General features: G+C 42.9%; 1 protein-coding gene across 1 annotated transcript in view; it reads right to left on the bottom strand.

Moving 5' to 3' along the window:
- Window positions 1–5,847: 5,847 nt before the first annotated feature.
- The window catches only part of LOC124001300 (protein FAM193A-like), a 38,593-nt gene continuing 26,329 nt past the window's right edge, over window positions 5,848–18,111 (bottom strand). Inside the window, exons 18-23 of the mRNA XM_046307974.1 lie at window positions 16,623–16,929; window positions 10,625–10,811; window positions 9,910–10,287; window positions 8,703–9,579; window positions 8,438–8,519; window positions 5,848–6,850 (exon numbers count right to left, since the gene is read on the bottom strand). Coding sequence (XP_046163930.1) covers window positions 6,757–6,850; window positions 8,438–8,519; window positions 8,703–9,579; window positions 9,910–10,287; window positions 10,625–10,811; window positions 16,623–16,929 — 1,925 coding nt within the window. The 3' untranslated portion in view covers window positions 5,848–6,756. The remainder of the gene's footprint in view (window positions 6,851–8,437; window positions 8,520–8,702; window positions 9,580–9,909; window positions 10,288–10,624; window positions 10,812–16,622; window positions 16,930–18,111) is intronic.

Here is an 18,111-nt window from a genome sequence, read left to right as displayed (position 1 = left end):
AAGCTCCATTGTTATTGGAGTCCTAGTTTATATTGAAAAGAGAGAGAGTTCCATGTCACACTGTTCTGTGTTCTGGTATGATTAGAACACAATTTAAAAACCTACTCAATTATTTAGCAATTCAAAGAGGTATAGGTGTTACTTTGTTTTTGTACCTTTCTACATTTCTATTGATGATTTAGCCTAATGAATTATGGCTGATATTGATATAGTGTATTATGACTGCCTACGGAGGATTATAGTGTCACATACAGTTTATACAATATGTTATTTAAGTCTGTAATAGGTATTACTGTTGTAATATTGTACAATGACAGTTCAATAGAATTTTAAACTCTAAACTCTAAACTCTAAAAAGTGTCCATAACAGCCTTTAATAACTATGTCCTATATAGAGAGTACATACACAAGGTCACTCTTGCTATACAGATGCAGATGGGGCCCCACTTATAGGAACTGTGACCTACAAGAAAGGCCTCGCTAATTGTGTCAAGGGACTACAGCAGCTGAAAGAGATAGAAACTCCATTAGAAGTTTCAAAGTCCTCCAAAGAGCTAAGTCACAGACTGTGTTCCAAATGGCACTCTATTCCCTATATAGTGGACTATTCCCTCAAAAGTAATGCACTAAACAGGGAATAGGGTGTCATGTGAGACTCAGCCACAGACTCGAGATGACATAGCACGCCGCATGCTCACATACTCATATGCAGTCTGGGGAAGATGATTGTGGTTGGACCAGTTCCTATCATTCTCACACATTTGCATCTGTTCAGTAAAAAGAGGGTGATTCTATGAGAAGTTTAATTCAATAATTCAATTGGTTGTGTTTCAGATTGTAGCTTTGTACAGCAATCCTTATTTGACTGTTGCATAAGACCCACACACATAGTGTCACACACACGGCCCCCAAATAAGCTATGGTTGGGGTTGACAGGAATTCCCCACCCCCCCCACAAACACCTACACAACTGCATGGTTGGTCTATATGTGAACACACAGCCCACCTGCATGGAGTGGAAAAAATATGGTGTCACAAATCCCTTTAGCTGAACTCAGCGTCCTTTTAATAGAAACAATGGCTGACTACCTACATTTACAAATCCATGAATTTCAAGTCAGATGACGTGGCAAAACAGTTCCTGGCGCCACTAGGTTTCCATTAACCGGGTGTCTACGAGATCTGTCCAAGTCATGCATTTTTTCAGCAATGGGAAAACTTAGCCTGACACTTATCTAGACAGACTACAGAATGGATAAATGTGGCCTTTAATCTCATGTGTATCCAAAAATAATGGGAAATTCCCATAAAGGGAATTCCCAACACGTACTGTTTGTTATGCGCTCTGGTTCACTTGAAAGTGGAGCGTGGCAGCTCTATACTTGGGAGCTGTAGATCATTATTAGTTATAGGGGGGTGGAGGTGGTTGATATTATTGCCAATTTCTTTTGTTTGTTTATTTTATAAGAAAGGCCAGTTCATTGGCTTAGAGTGATTTTCCACTTGCTGGTACAAAACGCCATTGTAGAGTATAATAATGAACCCCCTCCCTACTGATTACAAGCTACAGGCAACCTTCAGGTCTGATCCCCTCTAATATCCCTATTGCCTCTCGCCCCTGTCATAATTAGAGCCCTGCACCGTGTACTAAAGACTCAATAGCACCATGATATTTTTTAACCCCAGCCATCACAGGCTAGGGATAGAGACCAAAGCAGAGGCCAAAGCCAAGGATTGTCAGGTTTCTTCAAAGTAATAGTGATGCAGATAGGGTTTTAAAAATGATTTTAGCTATATAAAAAATGTAGAATAAGAGTAATGTCATACATGTGGTCCAGTATGGCTCAGTTGTTAGAGCATGGCAATTGCACCGGGATTCTAGCATCGATTCCTGGGACCACCCATACGCAATGTATACATTTAAGTACCTTTATTTAACTAGGCAAGTCAGTTAAGAACAAATTCTTATTTTCAATGACGGCCTAGGAACAACTGCCTTGTTCAGGGGCGGAACGACAGATTTTTACCTTGTCAGCTTGGGGATTTGATCTTGCAACCTTTCATTTAGCAGTCCAATGCTCTAACCACTAGGCTACCTGCCACCCCATGACTGTAAGTTGCTTTGGATAAAAGTGTCTGTTAAATGGCATATATTATGTATCATACATGTTCATTTTCGTGAACTTTGGACACCGAGGGATTCCTGAAAAAGGAAATAAATAATACTTTCATCAATGTATTATTGTACAATTTACAGTAACTTAAATTATGTTTCACAAATACGAGAGCAAATGTTAATGTCCTTGTCTAGTTCAGGTAGTCTTTCTTGTATGCCCTCGCTTACTCAAAAGCAGGTGTCCGTTCTTACATCATTGGTGATTGATAGCAAACACACTGTACAGGAAGGCAGTCAGTCGGTCAGCTATTCATTACAGAAATAAACAATGACTAATTTCAGCTGTGCTGTCTCTTCAATCCATGTTTTTACTTCTCTCTGATGAAAATTTCCCACATTTCTTTCATCTGACAAATGTGTATGAATAGTGACTATTCATTGTGAAACCCATCTGTGATAAGAACAGTTGTGAACAAATATGAGGAAGCAAGCAATAAGGGAGAATGTCCTACTGTTAAGGTCATTGTTATTCAATTCCTCTTCCTCTCTTGAAATGTTTGATTAAGTCACTCCAACTTGTTTTATATTTTAGTCACTTAGCAGACTCTTATCCAGAGTGACTTACATTAGTGCATTAATCTTAATCTTAAACTAGGTGAGACAACAACATATGACAATCGTTGGAAGTACATTTACCCTCAACAAAGTAGTTTTCATCAATGTAGGAAAAGACAAGTGCTGTGGAATTTATTTAAGATACTCTTTAAAGAGGTATGTAGTTTTAAGAATTAAGTTTATGGGGGAAAATCTATATTTGATGAGTATGTAATGTTATGAGAACACTTGACTTACAATGCATTATAATGCGATTATAATGCAAAGTAAGACTGTCATAAACATGTATGGCCCATTAGTCATTTGAGGCAGTTTTTGCTACAAAGATTGACATAATATATTTTTTATTCTTATAATACATCAAAAAGGCTCATACATGCTTATAACAAGTTATAAAGCCTTATACCTGTCAGTTTTAAGTAGGTGTTAGTCTGCCTCACAGGAAGTCTGCCTCACAGGAAGTACATACTGGTTATTGTGTGACTGTGACCTCATTCCTGTGTGAACCCTTAGTGCAAATGTGCAGTACCTCATACAGTAAAACAGAGAGCTAATCTACCTAATAACTAGTTTGTCTAGCTATTCATATGGAAATGAGCTCAGATGATCAAGCGCTGTTGAACGAATCTCGCTTGGTGTCATGTGACATCGAGGGTGCTTGCTCAACCGCGCACTATGGCGCTTGGCAGGATGCTAAACAAAAAAACAAAGGAAGTTCAGAAGATGACAGAGAGCCTCAAAAAGGTCCCTTTTTGTAGGTGTCATTTGAAAGAGAAAATAAAATGAATGGGGGTTGCCATTGGGGGCTAAAAATCATGTGGTTTGTCATTTCAAGAGCACATCCTTCTGGGCCCCCTATGAATGTGCACTGCGTTCATTTTAGGTATGTTAACAAAGTATTCATACCCATTGAGGTATTCCACATTTTGATGTGTGACAGTCTTAATTCAAAATTGATTAAATTGTTTTTTCTCCCCCATCGACACACAATACCCCATAACGACAAGGTGAAAACATGTTTTTATAAATTTTCGTAAATTATTACACCCCTGAGTCAATACATGTTAGAATCACCTTTGGCAGCGATTACAGCTGTAAGTCTTTTTGGATAAGTCTAAGTGCTTTGCACACCTGGGTTGTACATTATTTACCCATTATTCTTTTCAAAATTCTTCAAGCTCTGTCGTTGCTAGATAACCATTGGTTGTTGATCATTGCGAGACAACCATTTTCAAGTCTTGCCATGGATTTTCAAGTAGATTTAAGTTAAAACTAACTCAGGAACATTCACTGTCTCCTTGGTAAACAACTCCAGCGTAGATGTGGCCTTGTTTTTTAGGTTATTGTCCTGATGAAAGGTGAATTTATCTCCCAGTGTCTGGTGGAAAGCAGGCTGAATTAGGTTCTCCTCTAGGATTTAACCTGTGCTTAGCACCATTCTGTTTATTTTTTATCCTGAAGAATTCCCCAGTCCTTAACAATTACAAGCATGCCCATAACATGATGCAGCCACAACTATGCTTGAAAATATGGAGTGGTACTCTGTAATGTGTTACTGGAATCACCACAAACACTGTATTAACAAAAAATGTATTGCCTTGCCATTTTTTGCAGTATTACTTTAGTGCCTTGTTGAAAACAGGATACATGTTTTGTAACGTGTTATTCTGTACAGGCTTCCTTTTTCCTCTGTCAATTCAGTTAGTATTGTAGAGTAACTACAATGTTGTTGATCCATCCAGTCTTCTATCACATCAAATAAACTCTAAATATTTTAAAGTCATCATTTGCTTCATGGTGAAATCCTTGAGCAATTAACACTTATTTTTTTTACTGCACAGAGTGAGTCCATGCAACTTAAGCACATTTTTTACTCCTGAACTTTAGACTTTCTATAAAAAAAAAAGAGGTTGAATACTTGACTCAAGATATTTCAGCTATTCATTTTTAATTAATTTGTAATAAATTTCAAAACTATTCCACTGTCATTATGGGATATTTTGTGTAGGCCAGTGACAATTTGTTTAAATTTAAATACATTTTAAATTCAGGATGAAATGTATAAAAAGTCAAGGGTGTGAATACTTTCTGAAGGCACGTTCACACACACATTACATTTAGAGTAAATATAATTTAATAAGTAGCTCAGTTGGTAGAGCATGGCGCTTGTAACGCCAGGGTAGTGGGTTCGATTCCCGGGACCACCCATACGTAGAATGTATGCACACATGACTGTAAGTCACTTTGGATAAAAGCATCTGCTAAATGGCATATATTATAAGAGGGACAGACACACTAACAGTGCCATACATTAGTTTGGTATGTGGGCATCTAGGACCTTCATTTCTATCAGACTACCACGTCATTCCACAAACACACATCAACCATTTACCCTCCAAGGGAAAACCGTCAATTTCATAACACCATCATCAACCACGTTTTCCCCAGAGTTCTGTAAGTATCGAAGAGCGACTTATGTTCTTCTAGAGGACAGAGGGTAAATAACTCACATTTCACCACTGTGTCATGATAGTCAAGTCAGCCCCTTACCTTTTCAGTCACTGCTACGAGAATATGGGGTCGCACAGGACTCAGTCATAGCTCCACTACCGATTGGTACAATCAGTGGTAGAGATCCAGGAAAGCACACGGTACTCCACATGACTCACTGTCCCGTAGCATAGTGTGGCTGCACACCCCAAATGGAGAAGCATCAGTGATGTCTTTAAATGCCAAACATTCCCTGAGAGCACAACCAGTAAATATGAATCACCTTGAGGAGGACGGTAATGGTGGACAGTTACTATCATCCTCTCGATACTGAGTGATTTTGCGACAGTATCTTCTTAGCCTACAGCTCTCTAGAATCTATTTTGGTGTATAATGTGCAGATGGACATGATTTACAATCTCCACCAGAGGAGGTCCATCTAGGTACGAAGGTGAGAATGGATCTCCCCTATACATTTGGGGAAAATGTTAAATAAAATAAATACTCCTAAATGAAACTATACTAAATATATACACACACCCCACACACACACACACACACACACACACACACACAGCATTAAAGATGCACCACCAAGTAAATAAGCACAGACAAGACACACATCCTGCCATACTACTGTATTCCATCTTTCAAAAAAGAAAGATAAGATTTTAATATTACTTAACAATATGTTAAAAGGTAGCCAGTTTGGCTTCAGTGTTAATACAATATACACTCTATAACAGATTGATAGTGTGCATTGTTCTTTTCTTCAATTTCATTCTGAAAGTATTGTGATACAAGCTGGATACAAGTCAAAAATAGAAAAGAAAAATAAGGGTACACTTTTACTTATCGGTTTTGTTAAATGGAACTGAAAAAAAAAAAAAGGTTGTCAAGTATTAAGCCAAGCTCCTGTCAGTGAAGTGAAGGTTGTTGGGGCAGGGGAGAGTGCGGCAGACCATGCCCATTCCCTTGTCAGTTAACTGAATGAGATGCCGTGCAAGGAATCGTGGGTAACAAGGGGATAGTAAGCCACAGTAACTGAATGAAAGGCTTTAGTTTAATTCATTAGATATATCTTTTTTTCTCCACATTTTTTGCATGTGTGTCTGATTTCAGAAAGCATACATAGTAAGCATCTTTTGACTATGAATCAGCCCAAAAAAGAAAAAAAAGAAAATGAAATTCAGAACATGGCTTTAAGTCAGGAGAAATGCCCCTCAGACTAAAAGCACACAAACAAGCAATAAAAAAACAAAACAAGTAGAAAGTAGCATTTAGTCATTTTTCTTGTCATTTAATTGAAAAAACAAAACAAAAAAACAATTCTCTCAAGAGTTCTGCTTGAGGATCAGACCAGAGGATGGGTTCATGGTAGAACCGCACAGCAACAAGGAACAAGGCAGCGTGGGTGGGCACAGCAGGGCTAGGTGATGACGGGGTCTGTGATAGCAGTTTGCATGGGGGAGGGGGTGGGGGGGTGCTGATTGCTTCCTGCCAGTCTCTTTTTCTTTGCCCTACGAGAGGTTCCATCAGTGGGCGGCGAACGTTGCTTTCTTCAAGCTAAAGTTGGACCAGTTGATGGACAGCCGTTGTCGGGTCTGCCTGGCGGAATCCAAGCAGAACCTGGGGGGGTGGGAGGGAGAACGATGGGGAGTTAAAGATCTACTCTAAGCAAAATTTTCCACTAGGGGCATTTGGAGGAGGGAAGTACGCTCAAGCTAACTACCAATTATCTCTCCTTCCTCCTGAAGTGTGCATTTGTTCACTTCCCTTCACTGATTTGAAAGGACTCCACCAATCTAATGCTTTTGTATTTATGGGAAGTGGTGAAAAAGTGCACACTTTCTCTCCACGCCCACAAGCATAAGCTTAGGAACACAAGTCATTTATTTTAATATTTTGGGGGGATTTAATGACAAATTGATTCACATAATAGACTATGCATAAACTCAGCAACAACAAAAAAAACATCCCCTTTTCAGGACCCTGTCTTTCAAGGATAATTCGTAAAAATCCTAAGAACTTCCCAGATCTTCATTGTAAAGGGTTTAAACACTCGTTCAATGAACCATAAACAATTAATGAACATGCACCTGTGGAACGGTCGTTAAGACACTAACCACTTATAGACGGTAGGCAATTAAGGTCACGGTTATGAAAACTTAGCACACTAAAAAGGCCTTTCTACTGACTCTGAAAAACACCAAAAGAAAGATGCCCAGGGCCCCTGCTCATCTGTGTGAACGGGCCTTAGGCATGCTGCAAGGAGGCATGAGGACTGCAGCTGTGGCCAGGGCAATAAATTGCAATGTCCGTACTGTGAGACGCCGAAGACAGCAATACAGGGAGACAAGTTGATGTGATGGTCGGATTCGTTTTTATAATCGAAGGAATGAGAGTTACACCGAGGCCTGTAATTCTGGAGCAGGATTGATATGGAGGTGGATGGTCCGTCATGGTCTGAGGCGGTGTGTCACAGCATCAGACTGAGCTTGTCGTCATAGCAGGCAATCTCAACGCTGTGCGTTACAGGGAAGACATCCTCCTCCCTCATGTGGTACCCTTCCTGCAGGCTCATCCTGACAGCATGACAATGCCACCAGCCATACTGCTCGTTCTGTGCTTGATTTCCTGCAAGACAGGAACGTCAGTGTTCTGCCATGGCCAGCGAATAGCCCGGATCTCAATCCCATTGAGCACGTCTGGGACCTGTTGGATTGGAGGGTGAGGGCTAGGGCCATTCCCCCCAGAAATGTGCAGGAACTTGCAGGTGCCTTGGTGGAAGAGTAGGGTAACATCTCACAGCAAGAACTGGCAAATCTGGTGCAGTCCACAAGGAGATGCACTGCAGTGCTTAATGCAGCTGGTAGCCACACCAGATACTGACTTAATTTTGATTTTGACCCCCCCTTTGTTCAAGGACACATTATTCCATTTCTGTTAGTCACGTCTGTGGAACTTGTTGAATCTTATGTTCATACAACTATTTACACATGTTAAGTTTGCTGAAAATAAACAGTTGACAGTGAGGACGTTTATTTTTTTTACTGAGTTTATAAACCATCCAGCTTCACTTCAAGCCAGATTCAATTTCAATACTTCGCAGCTAAGCTTTCGGACAGATCGTTTAAGCATTTTTATCTTTAAACAAAGCTTTATGGAGTCAATGCAAAGCAAGAGTCATTTGAGTGAATAGAATTAGGCCCATACCTTTTGAAATACTCCACCTCCCTCTCAGTCTCGTCCATGTCAGTACTGTCCAGATCAATGTCTTTGGGCAGGAAAACGTCATCTGCAATAAGAGAACACTCGGTCACAAAATGCCAAGTTAACAATTGTAAATGTATGTTTCACATTGTCCCAGTCTCAATATGTCTGGATTTTGTATGCTGCACTTCTGCAGCCCTGAAACTAACCATCCTACAGGGATAAATAAAACTGCACAACATAACCTGGCAGAGCATAGCATGCTGACCTATTGAGTTGTTCATCTTGTCAGCCTTCTTTTTCTTGTTCTTCTTGGACTTGGCCTTGGGCTGGGGGGATTCTGCGCTGAGGAGTTTGCCGTTCTGCTGGGGCTGCTCAGTCTGTGAGGCAGGGGGTGGGGAGGGCTCCTTCAAGGGTCCGCTCCTCTCCTCTTTCGCCTGGCTCGCCGACTGCTGATGGTGCTGCCTTTTCCCGTTGCTCCTCTCCTCCTTCCTGGGTCCCGATGCCAGAGGGGCGACCGGATCTTCTGCGGGAGGCCTGGGTCGGGTCACTTTGACATCTGGTGGTAGTTGTGGTGTACCGTTGGTGGTGGTCGACTCTGGCATTTTCTTGACCATCATTGTCTCACTGGCGGATTGCCCGATTGGCTGCTGCTGTTTTGGCTTGGCTTTGCCATTGGCCTCCGTCGGGTGGCGTGCGGCGGAGGAGCCGTTGAGAAGAAAGGGGGCTGGGGAGTTGGGGGCATTTTGGGTGAAAAGGGCCGGAGTAAGGGCTTTCTCCCTGCTGCTCTTTGGGCTGTGCTGTGAGGGGGGAGGCTGGGGCCGGGGCTGGGGTCGGTGCTCCACTCGGGGATCCTTGTGGCCAGGGAGGCGCATGAGGCTGTGCAGGAGCTGGCTCTTGCCATTGCGGAGGTTCTCAAGGACGTTCTGGGCCGTCTGTTTGAGGGGCTGGGGGTTGTTCTGAGGTACGGGGGTAGGGAGCGGGGTGGCGAGCTCCTTGGCCTTATCCTTTTTCTTCTTGGCGGCGCGGAGGTGCTGCAACTCTTGCAGCCGGAGGAGTTCCCGTTGAAGGGCCTCCTCCTCCTCCCGACGCCGCTGCTCCTGCTGCTCACGGACCTCCGCCTCCAGACGCACCTTCTCCTCCATCTGAGACACACACACACACAGTTCATATCCAGTTGGTCCTTTGCTTTATTTAATCACAAAAACGATGGCTTGAACCAACTCCCCTTTTCAACGAATTCCTTTGCACCCATGTTAAAATTAAACCTTGAAGGGTTAGTTCAGCCCAAAATCAAATACTAAAACATATCATGTGTGGATTATCAGCGCAACTATAGACCACTTTTGAGGTCAAAATGCCAGGGGTGAACTATTACTTTAAAGTGACACTTTAATCACAACACTGTCGTCTAAACAACAAGAGGTAACACTTGAAACACATTCAAAATGTTGTATAACTCTTTAAATCACTACCTTCTTCTGTTTGTGGCGGGCCCGCTTGGCGGCCTTGGAGCTGGAGGCAGGCTTGTTGTCGCTGGCGCTGTTGATGAACTGCAGCAGGTCCTCCACCAGCCGATGGTCCTCCACCCGCCGGGGGTCCTCCGCCCGCCGGGGGTCCTCCGCCCGCCGGGGGTCCTCCGCCCGCCGGGGGTCCTCCGCCCGCCGGGGGTCCTCCGCCCGCCGGGGGTCCTCCGCCCGCCGGGGGTCCTCCATACCGTCGGCAGCGCTGTCACGCTCCACCACGGCTGGCTGCTCCTCCCTCTTGGGCTGCTCCTCCTTCCGCTTGGTCAGACGGAGGCGCAGCTTCTCGCGCATTTCCGCGTAGTTGCGGCTGGTGGGCGCCGCCGGGGGCTAGGGGAGGAAACAAGGAAATAGTGTTAGATTATTCTGGTAGTTTCGAGTTGAATTGTGTTTGAATATCAGAGCCCTCAATACTATCTGAGGTGAGTTACTCCCATACAATGTAAAATGTGTCAGGGACCTAATCAAAAGTTCTATTGAAAGTGCCAGCACTCAAGACAGTGTCCAGCAGGCCATTCTAGTAAAGATTTACATACTGTATTCTACATAATGTCAGTCTATATCAGTAAACACTATTAAACTTCTGTTTCTGACTTTTCTGCAAGTTGATACATAGTAATATACTCATATTAGTACATGAGTATATGCGTATGTGTGCATGTCTCACCCCGCCGTGGCCAAAGAACTCGCAGTAGCAGCAGTCACAGTACTTCCCTTCCTTCTGGTTGGTGGAGGTGGAGGTGGAGGAGCTGTGCTCCGAGCAGCTGTCCTCGTCCTGGCTCTCCTCCCCGTCGTAGCCCTGGTGGTCGTACGCCCCGTTTCCCTCACAACGGTGGCCCTCACACTCGGGGTCACTAGACGGGGTCAAACGCCAAGGTCAAAATGTCAATGTCATGCCAATATGTAGTAGTTGAAGCCCCAGTATGTGAATTTCACCCACTAAATATCGGAACTTTCTGTTCTGTCAAATAAAGTACTTCCAATTGAATGCATTTGTTTTACCAGAAGGAACCGGCGGCAGTTAGCCTAGTGGTTAGATCATTGGACTAGTAACCGAAGGTTGCAAGTTCAAATCCCTGAGCTGACAAGGTACAAAATATGTCGTTCTGCCCCTGAACAGGCAGTTAACCCACTGTTCCTAGGCCATCATTGAAAATAAGAATTTGTTCGTAACTGACTTGCCTAGTAAAATAAAGGTAAAAAATTTTTTTAAAACCTAAGTTCTGACAAGTCGGATAAGACAAAGATCTATAGTAAACATATAACCAGCAACATTCACACACGACTGATAGAAATACTTACAAGGTATACGCAAGATAAATGTGGGGCACAATATATATCTACTTCATTAAAGAGCTGTGCTATACAAGATAAACATACTGTAAGTCACACAAATACATTTTTCACTTAAATGCCGTACTGATACCGATACAAAATGTTAGTAGTGCTCTTGGTTTTAAGAGGTAAAAGACCTGAGCCGGTTCCCCGATGGCATTACTGCATATTGGTTGTCCAGTGGATGTGTAAGATTAAATCATTATTTCTTTACCATTCTTATGTGTGCGCTCTTTGTAAATATAGGAGAGCCCTTTGCCTTCTCCCGACAATCTTACCACTGACCTGCACAACTCTCTAGGGTATTCTGACTTGCCCATGTGAGGGAGCCAAACCAGGCAACTACACTAAATGTTAAGACAGGCTCAATAAAACAATTTGTAAAAGGACAAACAGATTTACATCAGGCCTTCTAAGTTTACAAAGGGAGTACAGTCTGGATTGGTATTTAGATAACACCGTCCCAAAGTTCGCTCCTAAGTTCAGCTTGTTGTTAACTATTGTACTGATGGTGATTGACTTGGAGCTAGACGGCCGCTTCCGAAAGTCCATGATTAGGTCTTTGGATTTCAGCACCAGAGGTCAAACTTGTCCACTGTGGACTGAATCAGGTCATCAGAATCAGACGTGCCAAGATTAGCAGTGTCATCGGAGTATTTTATGTACTGTATGTTCTCTCAGGGCAGGTGCTCCTACAGTCCTCTGTATAGTGTAACCAGGACAGGAGAGATTATTGAGCCCTATGCTGCACTCACAGTTGAATCTCACCAACGGTGGTCTATTTGACAAAAAATGTAAAATTCACAGAATGAGTTTAGGACTTAGGTTCATATTCAAAAGTTTCTGACCCATTAGATATGGCTGTATAGTGCTAAAAACACTGGAAAAGGGCAGAAACACCATCCAGGCATAGGACTTAGCAAGGTGTAGTACAGTAGGATCACAAGAACATCGTCCACCCCATTGCTTATAGGCAAATTGAAGGGGGTTTGTATGTGGGAGAGAACCAAACACTCCAGATTTTTCATTATGACAGGCGTTAATGCCACAAGTTGGAAATTGCTGAGGACAGCAGAGCGGATCTTCTTGGGCACTGGGAGTACGATGGATGGTTTCCACAGGGCTGGTACTGTATGATCCCTCAGTGAGCGATTGAACAGCTCACAGAACACACCTGACAATTCCTTGTGGCAGGAATTCAGTTGCTGATGTTATCTGGGGCAGTTTTGTTTACTGACATTTGATTTAACTCCCTATCAACATATGCTTCCTCTATAACCAAATCAGCTTCCCTTGTGCTAAAGATAAAAATTCACACAACAGCTCCTCCTCCTCCGTACTGAAGTCCAGACTATCTAACCTAGAATAAAAAGTGTTCAGACTCTTGGAAAAATCTATGCAATGTTCTTTTGATTGGACATTGAGCTCAGTGTGGTTAGTTGGTAGTCCAGAGAGGGTTTTAGGCCCTTCCAAGTACCCCTCATCTTTCCATCCTGGAATAGTCCTTCACCCTTTTATTTGTAACCCTTTTTGCTTATTATATTGGTCTGTTCAGCTTCAGCTGAATATGCTTCGATTCCATCCCTATTACCAGAGGAAAATGCTTTTTATTTTCTAATTTAATGTTATTTCCAGGTTCCTTTGTAATGCAGGAAATATGATTTGAAAACACTTTTTGAAGAGACCACTGTATCCTCACAAAAATGTATATAATCAGACAAAGCCTCTAAAGTATCATCCAGTGTGACATTTCCTGAGAACAGTCCAAATCTGTACTGCCAAAGCAGTTTCGCAGCACTGTCCTGGATGTTTCATTCCACTGTTTGACTGATTTATAGACCATTCCCTCTTTGTAGTTTAGTTCGGTAGGCTGGTATGAGGTGGACTGCATTATGAGCCGCAGTGCTTAGAGGAGCCTTCTGAATAGACTGGTGTTTTACTACCCCATGTTGCACATGTAACATATTGCTGATAAGGAAGAGTCTTTTTGAGAGTACAGCTGTTGAAATCACCCAGTTTTACTGAAATCGGGGAGTCCGGGTGATTTTGACTATGCGCTGCACGCAAGAAGAGATAACATCTGCAGTGCAAGTAACATTGGCTGTGGGTAGTACATAGACAAGAATGATAAAGAACTGACCGAATTCACAGGGCAGGTACTTTGGTCTGAAGAAGAGGGATAGTAGCGCCACATCTGATGAGCAGTGCGATTCCAGAGTGGTACAATATACTACAATGCAAGCTAGATCTACTCAGGCTTTTATAAAGCTAGCCAACGTCAGTTAGCTTCACACTCCAGCTGAGACTTCATTCGTACTACGACAGTGGATATTGCTCGACTGCCTGCCGCTAACTCTATGAGGGATGTAGCACGTGGCGAACACCGAATTCGGGATTGAGACAATGCTGAAAAATCTCAAAAGCGATGGCCGATTTCAGTGCCACATTTTTATTTGTGCCCAAATCAAAATTCATTTAGAGTTTTCTTGCAAATTCAGAAGGCTATAGTGTGATATAGGCCATTAGAAGTGCGGTCTCTTTTAATCTGGCCCTCAAACCATCATGGTCACCTAATAATCCCCAGTTTACAATTGGCTCATTCATCCCCCTCCTCTCCCCTGTAACTAATCCCCAGGTCGTTGCTGTAAATGAGAACGTGTTCTCAGTCAATTTACCTGGTAAAATAACAGCTAAATAAAATAAAAAATATTACGTAGCTTTAATGTAGTCTCTGGTGTGCTGATCAATTTCAACAGCAGCCCCCACTGCTAAAAGAATTGTATTAGCCTAGGTCATACAAAGGTGTGTGAAGTTTCAAAGGCATTTTGACATTAATAAATGTATAATGTGCTAGGTATTCTAACATTACTATAGTTAACAAAATAATAAATACAATATTTACTCTGTCATCTTCAATTAAAGGGGATGATGACAATCTTTCAGAGAGGGAGGGATTATGATTTCATTGGTCCTCAAACCACAGCTCAGACGCTTCATTCAAGGTAAATGGAGTTAGCCTGACCCGGAGCAAGTTAGTTCTGAATGACATGTTGCCATAGAAATGCGCCTCTGCGCTTTTCCCATGTCTAGGTCATGCCTGTACGGTGCTCCGAATCCAGCAAAGCTCAGTTCTGAGTCAATGACATGTCATCTAACCATGTTTCAGTAAGACAGATCAGGTTGGCCTCTCAGTATGCCCATTGGAACTTAACGTTGGCATGTAGCTCATCCATTTTATGAAGTATAGAAGGGAGCGATGGGCTTCCAATGTTCTGGTTATGAGTAAGACCTAGCTGTGTAGAAGCCCACTCAAAGCATCAGTGGGTGGTTACAATTCAATGCTCTCCAATAGCCATGAAGCGGTAAGTAGGCAGAAGTTTTGCCTTATCAACTGATACAGGATCAGACTTTAATTAAATGGGCAATATTAGTCTTTGGGACTGGGGGGCAGTATTGAATAGCTTGGATAGTAAGGTGCCCAGAGTAAACTGCCTGCTACTCAGGCCCAAAAGCTAAAATATGCATATAATTAGAGATTTGGATAGAAAACACTGAAGTTTCTAAAACTGTTTGAATGATGTATGTCAGTATAACAGAACTCACATGGCAGGCAAAAACCTGAGAAAAAATCCAACCAGGAAGTGGGAAATCTGAGGTTTGTAGTTTTTCATGTCATTGCCTATTGAATATACAGTGTCTATGGGGTCAAGTTGCACTTCCTAAGGCGTCCACTAGATGCCAGCAGTCTTTAGAACCTTGTATCAGGCTTCTACTGTGAAGGGTGTGAGAATAAGAGCTGTTTGAGTCAGGTGTCTGGCAGAATGCCATGAGCTAAATCATGCGCTTGGCCATGAGAGTATACCTCCTTTTAATTTCTAAAGACAAAGGAATTGTCCGGTTGAAACATTGAAGATTTATGATAAAAACATCCTAAAGATTGACTCTATACATCGTTTGACATGTTTCTACGAACTGTAATATAACTTTGACATTCCATCTGAACTAAGCGATCGCACATTGAGCATTTGGATTACTGGGCTAAACGCGCGAACAAAAAGGAGGTATTTGGACATAAATGATGGACTAAAACAAACATTTATTGTGGAACTGGGATTCCTGGGAGTGCATTCCGATGAAGATCAAAGGCTAGTGATTCATTTAAAATCGCTATTTCTGACTTGTGAGCCCTCTCCTTGGCTGGAAAATGGCTGTATGGTTTTCTGTGACGAGGTGCTGACCTAACAATAGTTAAGTGTGCCGTAAAGCCTATTTGAAATCGGACACTGTGGCTGGATTTACAAGAAGTTTATAATACTTGTATGTTTTAGGAATTTTAATTATGGGATTTCTGTTGTTTTGAATTTGGCGCCCTGCAATTTCACTGGCTGTTGGCGAGGTGGGACGCATATCCCAGAGAAGTTAATGAAAAAAAAAAAAAAAGAAAGACTGACATGCCAATGCCTAACCACTGACACAGGCTAGGGTGTACTCTGCCCAGAGTAGGTGAAAACGCACTTTCGTGATGACATTTGCCTTCTTTACAGTTTACCAAGACAAATATGATTCTTCCTGTTCTGAATCGTTCTGTGGGTTTTTTCTCTAACATATTGTAATGAAACAGCAGGAAGCAGGTCGAGGGTTCTAGCCCGAAGGCCAGAGCGCTATCGACTGTGCCGCAAAAGCATGCTCGAGCGGCAGAGTCTATATCCACGCTTATAAACCCAGAGTCGTTACACGACTCCCTCCTTTCAAAGAGCGCATCCTCACGATAGCTTGCAACTCAACGTCTTATAGGAACGGGCTCACCGGCCAAGCACACTCATAGTCGTGGATGCAAGGTCCGATCCCACTTCCGACACCAATGTAATGAAACAGCAGGGAGCAGGTCTCGAACCCTCGACCTTCTAGCCCGAAGTCCAGCGCGCTATCAACTGTGCAGCAAAAGCACGCTGAGCGGCAGAGTCGATATCCAAGCTTATAAACCCAGGGTCATTACAATATCATTATATCCAAAACGTCAGATTTTGTAACCTAATAATTCCGATTTAAAAAGCACCGAGCTCTATTGACAGTAGCGTAGCTTTCTCGCTGAAACTTTTGAGGATTATACATTTTTTGGTCAGTCTTACAAGTCGTTTTCTGCAGGTCGCAAAAAGCTAAATTAGAATGACACGAGCTGAATTCAAATGTAAAAGGCTTTGAAAATAAAGCTTGCAGTATGCTCAGGCCTTGATATTTTATCAACACTCGAATGGTCAATGTTAGTATCAGGAGTAGGTTAATCTGATTTTAAGATTTGTGATAAAAGGAAACTTAAACAAGGGAATGACCTGCACACGCTGGGCGGGGCGCTAATGGCCCCGTCGGCTGGGGCAGCGGCAGGCGGCTCGGCTGGGGACAGGCACATGCCCTGGTGGTGGGCCTCCATGAAGCCCGGGGCTGGGGTGGCCGTCGTTAGGAAGGGCTGCGAGCCCATGCTGGGGTAGTGGTGCTGGGCGGTGCTGCCAGGCGCAGGTGGCAGGGCTGGGCCAGATGAGAGGGGAGGAAGGGAGGCCAGGCCTGTGGGGCTGTTCCTTGGGGCGATAGGGCCAGGTTGTTGCCTATGGTCCTCTTTACCTATATTGTGAAATACGTCACCTGGCAGAGACAGAAAAAAAAATGCATGCACATTCAGCAGCTGGTCAGTGAAGATCGGAGACAATTTACATGAAGTCATCTCAAATGCCCCAATGGAGGAAATACATTTACAATCTATCAACACTAAGTCACACCCATGTTTTTGGGTCATCGGGTATATTCTGCGTGTCTATTGTGTATTTGGAACATGTTAAATTACAATCAATACTGCAAACACTTTCCCTGTCTCAGGCAGCTGTCCTGTGACATCAGTACAGACCAAGGAGATGTCTATGAAAATAAGCTAATTCAGGCCATTGAAACACAGCCTTGGGGCTAGTGACTGCTAGCCGTAAGCACCCCCCCCCCCACACACACACTTTGTCACGTACAATGGGGCAAAAAGTATTTAGTCAGCCACCAATTGTGCAAGTTTTCCCACTTAAAAAGATGAGGCCTGTAATTTTCATCAGAGGTACACTTCAACTATGACAGACAAAATTAGAAAGAAAAATCCAGAAAATCACATTGTAGGGTTTTTAATTAATTTATTTGCAAATTATGGTGGAAAATAAGTATTTGGTCAATAACAAAGGTTTCTCAATACTTTGTTATATACCCTTTGTTGGCAATGACAGAGGTCAAACGTTTTCTGTAAGTCTTCACAAGGTTCACACACTGTTGCTGGTATTTTGGCCCATTCCTCCATGCAGATCTCCTTTAGAGCAGTGATGTTTTGGGGCTGTTGCTGGGCAACATGGACTTTCAACTCCCTCCAAATATTTTCTATGGGGTTGAGATCTGGAGACTGGCTAGGCTACTCCAGGACCTTGAAATGCTTCTTACGAAGCCACTCCTTCGTTGCCCGGGTGGTGTGTTTGGGATCATTGTCATGCTGAAAGACCCAGCCATGTTTCATCTTCCATGCCCTTGCTGATGGAAGGAGGTTTTCACTCAAAATCTCACGATACATGGCCCCATTCATTCTTTCCTTTACACGGATCAGTCGTCCTGGTCCCTTTGCAGAACAACAGCCCCAAAGCATGATGTTTCCACCCCCATGCTTCACAGTAGGTATGATGTTCTTTGGATGCAACACAGCATTCTTTGTCCTCCAAACATGACGAGTTGAGATTTTACCAAAAAGTTCTATTTTGGTTTCATCTGACCATATGACATTCTCCCAATCTTCTTCTGGATCAT

The sequence above is a fragment of the Oncorhynchus gorbuscha genome, linkage group LG17 (genome assembly GCF_021184085.1).
Source record: "Oncorhynchus gorbuscha isolate QuinsamMale2020 ecotype Even-year linkage group LG17, OgorEven_v1.0, whole genome shotgun sequence".
NCBI lineage: Eukaryota > Metazoa > Chordata > Actinopteri > Salmoniformes > Salmonidae > Oncorhynchus > Oncorhynchus gorbuscha.
Note: the sequence above shows the minus strand (reverse complement) of the source record. Positions and strands in the feature narration are given on the sequence as shown.